A 12,039-nucleotide genomic window follows, 5' to 3' on the forward strand; every position below is an offset into this window, starting at 1 on the left:
TTCATAGCATGGATCTATTATAGCTATAGAAATGTTTCTATATCTATGGATGTGTTGGTGTATTTTGGCATAACTTCATCATTTTGATGATATGGTCATATATATTATCCTAAAAAAAGAAGAAAATAACCACCTGTTGTCCAGCCTGTGCACATTGAACCTCTCTGTAACTTTATGAATGATTAATTAAAATACTACGTACGTACCCAAATACGGTTTTGTGTATTACAGAATAGTCTGTTGTCTTCTTTACTAGTGTAGACTAGAGTGCACTCTAGTGTAGAAAACCTGTATGTTTTGCCCTTTTGCCATGCTTTTTCTCAATTTTGAACCAAGACTTTGCCCTTTATTTAGTGCAATTTTGTACTTGTACGTTGCATATTCATAGGTCTCCATATTGATGTTTGTAAACATTAGCTATGTTCGTTTACTACTTTTGTTCGTCTATAGCATTTAGGTGTATGTTTTTGTACCAATTAATATAGCTACCACAAATTAGAATTAGATTAATACCCAACGATGCTGATCAATAAATGAATCAAGACAACATTACAAAGACTGTACTCCCCACAGCTATACACACCGCTAAAAACTGAGCTAGACCATGAAGTCATGATTAAAAAAATAAATAATAATAATAGAAAACACTGTACCATTCTTTAATTCAGTACAAAAGGTGCCACACAGGCCTCAAAGACACAAGTGAAGGCGTGTTTACACAGGTACTGAAAATTAGATTTCTTTATTTTATTTACCCTTTGTATAGCATAGATAGATACTGTATTAAGACAGATTAGAGGTTGAAGAGAGGAACAAGTTCAACCCTTGGGTAGAGCTTTTGCTGGGTCAAAAATCTGATCTTTGTACCTGTGTAAATCCAACCAAAAATCCAACATTACAGCTATTCCCAGGGGAAAAGAGTACATAATTTTAATGATAGATTTACATTGTTATGACTCTACTTCAAATGAGAACAAATGAAACAGCTATACAGTTCAAGAGGAGGCTTTTAATACTATACAAATAATAATAATAACAATAATAACAATAATAGGAGATGAAGAACACAGTAATACGTGACTTGTAATTGCTCCCATTTTAAGGGGATCTGCAACAGTACATTCTTTCATTCGACTTAGTCTGCAACAAGATGCAAAAGAGCTAAACAAGAGTCTCCTTCACCCCCTACATGAAGCTGAGGTGACGTTGTAATGTTACAGGGGTTACCGTAATGCTGTCAATATTCCTTTGTTTTACAGACATGTGTCAAAATGAGGCTCTTACATATTTGGTATTCACGCATCGACATTCCCTTGGTTGAGCGTGTATCTTGCTGGCTGCTGATGGACGCGAGCAGAGACTGAAGCTGTGATTTTCCAGTTTTGGAGCAGTGCGTGTTGTTAAGTATGTGATCCTGCCGCTCTAATACACAGCTCCTCCCTTGTTGCTGTGCAGCATATTGTGGGATTTGTGTCATACAGTTCACTACTTTTGCTTAAAAATGAAGAATTCTGTCAAGCAGTTTGAAACAAATTGGTGTTTTAAAAATATAATGTCATTGATGCAAAATCAACTTGCCAAACTTTAAAATGTCAAGACGGCCATTAAATGACCACAGGCCATCTCTCTCAAAGTAAAACAAATAATGTATGGTCTCAGATTAATAACAATGACATTACAGTTTGATGAATGTTAACAAAGATTACTGAATGACTCCATACTATAATTTACAGTGTGTTGTGACTTTAAAAAAGGACGGAAAAAGAAGAAAAAAAAATCAGCTTTTTTTTTTTTTTACTTTGATATTTTTTCATTTACATGGCATACTTTTGGGTCCATTCTTTTGCTAGTTTGTTGTATCTGAGGAGAGAAGACAAGAGAAGAGTTACTGAATGTTGACACTGATATAAGTGGACAGTGAAGCATCACCTGAACCTGTGCTCACACTTACTTGTCTTTGTCGTTCTTGTAGATGTGTGCTATGTCTGGAACTAAGGGATCGTCTGGGTTTGGATCACAAAGCAATGAACATATGGACAATAAAACTGGAACGAAGACAAATTCAAAACATCACATTAGTAAAGGACGTTCAGGCAAAGTTAGTTTATCTTTATACCACCTTTAACAATAAACAGTGCTCTAAAGTATTAAAAGGTATTAGGAAAAGAAACAAAGAAGTCTAATCCAACAGTCCTGCAATAAATTCTCCATTATGTCATCATAAAATGTAACGTTCAGCTTGTGTTGATCAATTTAAATGAATGATTGTTTTGGAGGCTGCAGTTTAGGTTGCTGCTGAGGAATCTCACACTAAACTGTTGCAACTCATAAACTTTATATTCTCTATTTATATGTTGAATGGAAATAGTGCAAACTATTTTCAGTTCACTGTCACTTATTATAGTTTAATGGGCAGCCACAGCTCTCAAAGAGACTGAAGCTCTTGGTAGATTAACACACATGAACACGAAAAACCCCAACTACGAGTCTGATGTTGTTTCCTCTCGGTTAACGTGCACAACAGCATCTCAGCTGTAAAGAATATTTTGACTGTAAAAACGGTCAAAAATCACATTACCATACAGTCATGGCCAAAGTATTGGCAACCCTGCACTTTTTTTCAGATAATGCCCCAAGATCTCTCTGGAAATTGTTGCAACTACAAATGTTTTGGTATTCAGAAGTGTATTACTTTGGTTAGAAATCTCACATTTTACACACAAAACTCCAAAAATGAAGTGTAATCCCTTACCAACAGCACCTGTTAATTGGCAAAGGATGACTTAAAATACAAATTAAAAGGGACATCACATGCTTAAAAATCCAATGTTTTCTTTCACTTTTGAAAAGTGCCAATTGTTTTCTCGTGTCTATTTTCTGGAGTTATGTGTGTATAAGGTAAGATTTTACCTTTTTCCTCAGTGTTTAGCAAACCAAAGAAATACGTACACTTGAGGGAGAAATGTGGAATTATCTGTTGTGGAGCTATTCAATTATTGTTAGTATTATTGTTTAGTGAAGTATTTAGTTCAGTTAGTATTTAGATTTTGATTTACTGATTGATACAGTAGTATTCTGTCAGTTTATTATTTGTTTAGTTCAGTTGTGTTGTTGTTTATTATTTGTGTGTTTATTTCATTTGGGCACATTGTGGGCACCAAAAAGAGGTAGGTCGCTGGTAAGGGACCAGAATGCACCTGGGTGGGCTGATGTTTTTTTTTTTTTTCTTATCAGAGCGGGAGAGGCACGGAGGAAATTCTTTTGTTCTATGTTGTTTGCTCGTTTTGGTTAAATAAACTCCTTTTTTGTTGGAACTGAACATGGAATGGACGTTACATTTTTTTCGCCCAAGTAAACCACCAACCATACCCATGGTGCAGCAGTGGTCTTTAGATTTTTTACGATTTGAAGAGTTTGACCTGGACCTTTTTGACCTACCATCTAAAAAAGTGCAGGGGTGCCAATACTTCTGACTCTGACTGTATATAGTGTAAACCTGTTATTAATGTTTTCACATTTCAGAATGAAATCTAAAACATGTGGATGAATTCACACTTGCACTGATGGAAACAGCCAAAACAGTATCGAGCACTATTCCATTTTGATTTGACAGTGGATATGTGGTTGTGTCGTAGTCACATCTGACAGTAGTCATAGCAACAGGAGAGCGTGATTACCTTTAGACACTGTTAGTGCTGGAGACCACTGTGACCGTAGAATGTCCAAACAGATACTGCCATTGCTGTTAATATTTGGGTGATAAATCTTTGTTGTAAACGCTACCTGTGAAAATATCAAAGAGACACACACAGGCACATTTATTCACACAGGTCTGTATGAGCTGATAAAATATACTGAAGTGTTCCTCATGCTCCGTGTTTCAGCACATTCAATTTTAAAGAAAGAAGAAGTCTCAGCTTTAATTCAAGCATTTTCATCAATAGATAAAGAGAGGGTTAGCCTTTTAAAGACACACTTCCAAATTTGCAAAATATGTGGTTAGACTGCCTTTGGCCCTCTAAATTTTAGAGAGACCGGATAATTTGGAAACATGAGAGAGAAGATAAGAACTTGTCTCTTTGTCTGGGGTTAACAATAGTGTAGCCTCTATTTACATCGCCCTCTAGAATGGGACAGACTTTTAGTAGACCTTGGTCTTTATTCCTCCCTCTGTTTGCTATGTAGAGTACCAGTATCTCTCTATCTTTCCTGCTTTTTCTGCACAGTGTGACTTATGTCTAGTTCGTTGTCTGTCTCTTCCAGCATCAATGATACATGTAATGAAAGTAGTTTTATTACATGTATCATTGTACTCAGTGTACTGGGAGTGCTCCTCCACTTCCCTGCAGTTTCTGGGCAGCTGGGAAACCAGAGCGGCTCAGTAGAGTGCGTCTTGGGGAAATTCATGATTAATGAGGGCTGGCCCCACTGTTGCAGTCCAGCCAAAAAGTTGTATAAGTTCGTATTTTTGAAGACTGTTACAGATTCCAGAGGAACGACACCACAGGCAGTTGCTAATTATCCACCCCCTATCACACATCTTGGCCCAAATATCGTCTGCTGTCGCCGTTTATTGAAAGCAATCATGGAGCATACATCTTGCCAGTGCTGCCATCCTTTACAAATTGTGTATGAAAGAGGATAGGTTTTGAGCACCTGATGGTTTTGTGACTGAAAACCAGCTGTGATAAATTCCATGATACGGCAGGACAAGGCTTTAGTAACCACAGCAGCTCTTACCTTTGGTGGCTTGAATGGGTAGTCGGTGGGGAAGTGGATTGTGAGAAAGAAAACTCCTCCTTGATAAGGACTGTCACCCTGACATAATGACAAGTGAGACATCTGTCAGAAAAACATTTCCCAACATTCAAATGACTAACAATCAGCAGACTACACCTTCAGAGAGAACAGGGCCCTTTATCAAAGGGTTCAACTAAATGTGTTATTGGTAATAATATATTTACCAATTGATAAAATAAATACTAATAAAAACTAAATGGTCAGATCTTTCTACTAGAAACATGCCATTCAGCTTTATAATGGGAAAATATGATGTAACTGGTACATTCATTTTGGGCTTTTTCTTCTATAAAGACAACGACTCAGTTTTTCCTCTGAGGCGAGGCGACTCATCAATATGTGGCTTGAGCCACATATGAATGAATTGAATGAATTGAATTTCGAGCTGAATGTCTGACATGCCTGCACTCCAGGATAGGATAGCTGTGCTTCATAGGTTACCATGCTCATCACTTCCAGTTAAAGCCAATGTGATGCCACAAGGTTAGCTAATTAGCTAACATGACTGTACTACAGCTCCTGTGAGAATATGCAGCAATTTCATAATAATGAATTATGAGCAATATCAGTTCTTTATGCGTCATTTAGGTGGGGACGCCTATCCATATAGATTTATGTTCACTTGGGGATGATGCAATGATGAGCACGATGCAATGAGCCAATGATGCAAAACTATTAAAAGGAAATGCAAAAGTAGGTAGCCACGGTCTTAAAGGTACACTACCGGTGAAAAGTTTTAGATCAACCCATTTTAAGCAGGTCAACTCCAGTGAACAACTGGTACACGTCAGCAGTAAACTGTCCCAAGGTTTACCATCCCTGACATGAAAGAGTTGTTTAACTTCCAGCTTACCTGCAACAATAGAATTAAAGGAAGTCACAAAGTCTCTGTCTGTACCTCTCTGTTTTTCTACACCCTACGACAACAATGTACTGCAGGGAGTGGGACTTAATACTGATGACAGAATGGAGATATAAAAAAAAGACAAGTAGATAGACTGGTTCAGGTTCATCCTCCATTAGGATAATGAGCCATATAAAGGGGAAAATTAGCCCAAAAACTATTTTACATTTAGTTCAATGAGAACTGTCTTTGGTTGTAAAACCCCTGGTTGTTTATTTGCTCTGTGCTTTTATTTAGGCAAAAATTAGACACCGAATTATGCAAATTTGAATAAGAGCTGGAATAACTGAGGTGTTCTAAAACTTCTCTACTAGTGTTTCTAACATAAATTATATTTAAAGGAGTGGAAGTTTAAGCAGATGGTGTGATACTCACTGGACCCATTATGGTTGCCTGCCAATGAAACACTAGAGGCAATCAAGGAGAAAAAGAGAAAACAGAAGAATGTAAAGTGAATAACACAGACAGAGTGTTCACCTGTCATCATCCATCACCCACTGCCCACAGAAGCTCACACCACTGCTCTCTCTTTGTTTATCTATAGGTGAAGCTGGTTTTACCACTTTGACCAGTACAGGTTTAGACTATTTAGAAGGTAACCTATCAGATCTAATGCAGGTTTTGCTGTGCTGAATGTATCTGTCAGCACAAATTTCAAAGTCAAGTTCCCCGACTATTACATGTTTCCCATCCTGTCACTTCCTAAATAAGTTGGGATGCTCGCAATCAACCCTGTAGGCAAAGCTTTAAATCTGGACTGACTCTTCTAACACCTCTTCCTCTAACTAACCTTGTTCTTCTTATTTGAAACACTCATTCTGTTGATGGTGAGTCCATTACAAGGACAAACTGTCAGCCTACAATTACAGTTCTGAATTTGTTAGTATTATGCAACCCAATTGAAACAATGTAACGATTGAGTGTTATTACCACACATCAACTATCAAACAGCCCCCAGCAGGAAGCTGCCACTTTCAGATGTACTCAGGTGAAATGCTGTGGCCTGAAATGTGTGTGTGTGTGTGTGTGTGTGTGTGTGTGTGTGTGTGTGTGTGTGTGTGTGTGTGTGTGTGTGTGTGTGTGTGTGTGTGTGTACTCACAATCATCCCCCACTGGTCCAGCAGAGCACTGTGCTGGAGGATCTCTCTGCAGGTCCTGCAGCTCCTGCTCGACAGCAAAAATACTACACTTAGTTATACTGCTTTTAATGCATCATGTTTTCCCCTGGTTAAATTTGATGAGCTTAACCTCAGTGACAAAAGCAGCCGCATGAGGGTAGTCGAGGGACAATGATTTCAGTGGGGTGGGTGTATATTGTCTGGCTACACTCACTGGGATACATCAGTTACCAATTGCTCTTCTTGATGTTTCAATAACAACTTGTCCCAAGAGGCCTGCATTTACTATGAGTGCTCCCCCCCTCCACTGCCTGTACCAGGGTACTTCCTGGTTGGAAAGGTGTGGCACCAGAGAGGAAGGGTTTTAAAGATCTTCCCTAGGAGGTGTAAAACTAGAATAAAGTGTATAGAAGTTTTTTATATTTCATATTCTCCCAACTAAGTAAATAATTCACCTACAGGATACTTGTGCTTGTATAGAGGGCAGATATCTGACTCTTTCCTGGTGTCCATCCATTTTTAATACTCTATTAAAGCACTTGATCCTGCCAGCACTAACAGCAGAGCAGACGTTTGATAACAAAAAACAACAAAATGAAACCGTTGGAAATGAACGACGTTGGGAATAAGGGACTTTCCTTATCGTTGTAGTGCCTGGCCACAACCAGGAGAACATGTATAAGAACAACAGGGTTGTGGTTGGGTCACTCAGACCAGATAAAGAGCTTGTCGAGTGACAGCTTTAACAAAAAACAAAAATACAGTGACAGACTGACACGGAGGTAGCCAAACAGGACACTCACTGAAGCTAACTTGGCTACATGTTAGCGAGACAGTACGAAACTTTGAAGTTGTTATTGTGTGTGTTACGGGAGGTGTCAGCTCACAGCTCATTCCCAGAAACGTTACAAAGTTCACCAGAAGTTGTTTATGTGCGGGAAAAGCGTTGAAATCTTCGTTAGTGAACCATATTAACTCTTAACGTTAGCCTCTGCTCGGTCAGTTAGCTGCCATTAGCCGGGGAACCAGAGCTAGCTAGTCAAACTTACCTTCTGTATTCTTTTCAGCGCCATGGTGACTGATGCTGCTCGCTCCTCGGCTCACTTCCACTCGCTCTCTGTTTTTTAGTTTTATTAATATTGCTGCAGAGGTCAATGGCTGTAGTTTATTCCCTGAGTACTGCCACGGCCAGGGATGTGTTTGTGTTTTAATAAAACCTCCTTTGTTTCCGCTTGTTTCTGTTTACGGTCGCTCCTCCGAAGTGGATCATGGGAAACGTAGTTAAACGCACTTCAGACACACTCACACAGAGAGACACACACACGCACGCACGCACACACACACACACACACACACACACACACACACACACACACACACACACACACACACACACACACACACACACCTAATATGAATATGTATACAACAAATAAGAGAATATATCGCCTATATATTTTCTTATTAAGAGATAAATAAGAAAGAAGATATGTAGGCCTATTCTTATTTGTTTTTGATTTACATTTACAACTGCTCTTCAACTGCTATTTTGCATTTAAGAGAAACAAACCTGTAGCCTACCTATAATAGCCTACTGCATCTATCTTTCCCTTCTACATGATATATGATGAAGCAATGAGTTTCCACAGGCCTCTACACTGAGCATGAGCAAAAAGAAACAACAAAATATAATGAAAAACACAGACTCATTCTTGACCAAAGCCCACAAATAGGTTATAGGCTATTAGGCTATAGCTATGACCTTAAGTCCACGCATCAAAGAGAGACAACTAGTCTGCTGATTAGCTGCAAGTAAATACTTTTCAGCACCCAGATACTGTATATTGTATATTCTGAATGAGAGTTGGTATTTAGGTTGACTTGACATTTAGTGTCTCTAAAGGAAAACCATTGCAGTTGTCAAATAAATCCAACATGTTCATAAAACAGACAGGTCAAAAAAAGTTAATTCTGTGTCGTTTCTCACTCAGTTGTTTTATTTATTATGAGTAACAGTGGGTTTGCAACTAAGTATGTGGATATTTAATCTAATTTGTAAAATATTCAATACATATCAATCCAATACTAAAATAATATGTTTTGTACTGTTTTTCCTAAAAGTTGTTGTCCAAAGAAGCTGCATGCACCACAGCATCTGCAGGCCTAGCCTACAACCCTCAAACCTGTGATAACATCATTGTGTGTTTTAGTGACGACTACATGAAATGACTGTCTCCAGATAGGTTGATAAAACAATGTTTATTGATATGAAAATTATATCCCATGGAGGTATGAGCCTCTACTTATATAATACAGACAGGAATCATGAACTTAATCAGAACATGACATTACGGATGTGGGCCTACAGAATAAACACTCTCATTACGTTGTTATGAGCAAGAGAGTGGACTGAGCAGCTCCTCACTTCAGTGTAAACAGAGCTGCAATCTGTTTACTGATCCCAATATTTGTGTTTATGGAACTTTAGGCCAATTAGAGTGATAGCATGAATTTTCCGACAGATAAGTGTAATTGTCAGTGCAATTAGGGATACAGACTCATCTGGAGCTGCAAATTGCAAAGTCCCAGTATGATGGGAGTGATAATTGGATGTCTCACCCTTAGATTACTTGTATCGCATGGAAAACTAGAATGGAAAAATGTCAATATAGAGCACAGCAAAATGTTTACAGCAAAGACCAAACAGAGGCAGATATCTGAGAAGATCCAAACCTGTACTACAAATTATGTTCATATACAGTATACGTTCATTTAGGGGGAAAAAATCAAATTCAGAAAGTAATGTAATATTCTATCAAAGGCCTGACAGCTGGTCTTTATTGTGTGTGATTGTGTCTTAACATATGGATAGATGTAAAAGTCATCAGTTGTAATATAAGCCTATCTCTGAAATGTATTTCATAATTATACTAATAGCATAGCTCATATCTATAATATTATTCTTGTGTGCATATAAATAGAGTTTAATATTAACTTTTTGAAATGAGACAATTAAAAGGCTATGCTCTACTGGAAACATTTAGTCATTCAGTTGATGACAGATATAAACTTCTGTTAAACTGTGACAATGTTGATGACTGATAGGGGATTAACCCACAGAGCATATTATTTATAACAAATTTGATATTTTCTGCCTGCACAATACATATGATTCTGAAACTATACAGGCTGTGGTCTTTCAGCAGAACTTACAGATCAGGGTGGGAGGATATACAGTAGTGTCCACAGGCTCTATTCTTTGCATGGTTGCATGGCTGTCTTTACCGGACACTATTGTTCCTTAGCAACTACTTGTTCACTATTTGTCCCCTCTGCTGCACAAAATGCCTTTCGGCGCTCCAGGTCAAATGTCCACATGTCCAACCATTCTGTGCAACCCTCAAACGTATGCATCACACTTCTGCCTGCGTACCACTGCTATAGCTACTACATCTCTACTCTCAGGCTGGAGAGATGCTGCCATCTCCCACCAGACACCCCCATCCTCTCTAATTAATGGTATTAGCTCATAATGTTAATTACTGTGTACTGCATAATGGTTCCGGCTCACTGGAACACCTTAATGAGACACTTTGGATATGACTCATCATTAATGCTATGAGCTACACCTGTGCTTCACAGTTAACTGGTTATAACATAACCAGGAAGCCTCCTCAGAAATACACTAAAAGGTAGAGCCCTATATCATATGGTGAGCAATACAACATGATGATGATTTCATTTTCAGTGTCACCTACATCACATAACAAACAAGACCAGAGTAGTTAGACTTGTTTCTATATAACGATGGTAATGTAGCCTACTTAAACATAACTGTGTACACAGAGATGTTTGACTTCAATTGAATTCTGCCTCACAGACACAACACTGTTTTTCACCAGACAAAATGTCCACAGTTTAAATTGGTTCCAAGAATCAGGAGCAATTTGTGTTTTGGATTATGAATATTACTCTATAATGTAGGCCTAATCTGATTGGAACACAAAATGGCTGCAAGACCTTAACAGAGAGCAGCTTCCTACATTTACAATATGTCTGATGTTTGAAGCTTTATGAACTCCTAAAATACTCTGTAACAAACTGTGCAGTTAACACCTCCACAGAATAGGAAGAATCACCTTCTGAAACAGGACACACACACAACAACACTAATGCAAATGCATCTTTAAATAGTTTGACTATCAGTCAATAAAAAACTGGTACTATATATTGAATGACACATGACATAAGTGTTGAACCAAGCCACAGAGTGAAGCACTGCAGATGTGTTAAACTCTGCAAGTAAGAACATACAGACAATCACATGATCTGTTTCAATCTGCAGGTTATAAAGTGTGAAGAGTTTATCATAAACAGAGGACAGTGCTGTTGACAACCCATTGTTATGCTTCATACAAACTTAGTGGGAAACCACCTGTTCTAAACTCAGTGACCGCAGGCAACATGTGCTTGATAAAGTGATAATATTAGTATTACATTTTCTATCTGCAAATGCAATTTCCTACTATTGGTGGCTCTCTAAGAGGGTCTTTTTAGATTTACATTCTTTAATTCTAACTCTGACAAATGAAGTTATTATAATAACTGGTGCTACTCTGGCTTTTCGCATGACAGAGCTCTCATTTACCAGAGAACCTATTATTAGTGTGACTGCTGAAGCAGTCACACTATTGTTCTTCTGTTTGGCCATTTTCTTCCGCCTTTTTACGGTCTTCTTCTAGTCCTTCATACTTTGTGCTATTTCAACAATTCATATATCAAAACGTGCAGCTTTTTTTTGAACTTTATCGGCATTACTTTTCTCTTTTTAACTATTTATACTTTTTAAAATATTTAACTTTTTCACAAAAAATCTCACATTCATCAAAGTCTCAACCTCTCTTCTTCACAACTCCACTGTAGTGTAGGGGGTAGGGTGGCCGTTTGCCAACCCTAAGGTCACTGGTTCGAATCCAAGGGAAGAACTCTTGTTATGTTATGTTGAATTCTGCTCTCCTCCCCCGCCTTCAATTGGTTACAGGTGTTTGTTATCTCCTTGATTACTCATACCAGTTTGCAGCACATCATCACATTACAATGAATGACAACAGTCTTGAAAGCAGTGTGCTCTCTGTAGCCGAGTGGCAGAGTAAAGGTTTAGTGATCATATGGTCATGGGTTCGATTCCTGCCTCAGTCTTTTCACTTCATTGCTTGA

The 12,039-nt window shown here is 38.2% G+C and overlaps 1 protein-coding gene across 1 annotated transcript; it reads right to left on the minus strand.

The window, feature by feature from the left end:
• Positions 1-989: 989 nt before the first annotated feature.
• ube2d1b (ubiquitin-conjugating enzyme E2D 1b) lies at positions 990-8,097 on the minus strand. The gene is made up of 7 exons (XM_085761394.1): positions 7,872-8,097; positions 6,805-6,868; positions 6,080-6,111; positions 4,741-4,818; positions 3,678-3,783; positions 1,952-2,045; positions 990-1,860 (listed from the first exon to the last, which is right to left on the minus strand). Exons 1-7 carry the CDS (start codon positions 7,893-7,895, stop codon positions 1,815-1,817), a joined length of 444 nt encoding a protein of 147 aa, XP_085617520.1. The 5' UTR covers positions 7,896-8,097; the 3' UTR covers positions 990-1,814.
• Positions 8,098-12,039: the final 3,942 nt, after the last annotated feature.

The sequence above is a fragment of the Trachurus japonicus genome, chromosome 19 (assembly GCF_045865225.1).
Source record: "Trachurus japonicus isolate A0001 chromosome 19, Traja_1.0".
Lineage (NCBI taxonomy): Eukaryota > Metazoa > Chordata > Actinopteri > Carangiformes > Carangidae > Trachurus > Trachurus japonicus.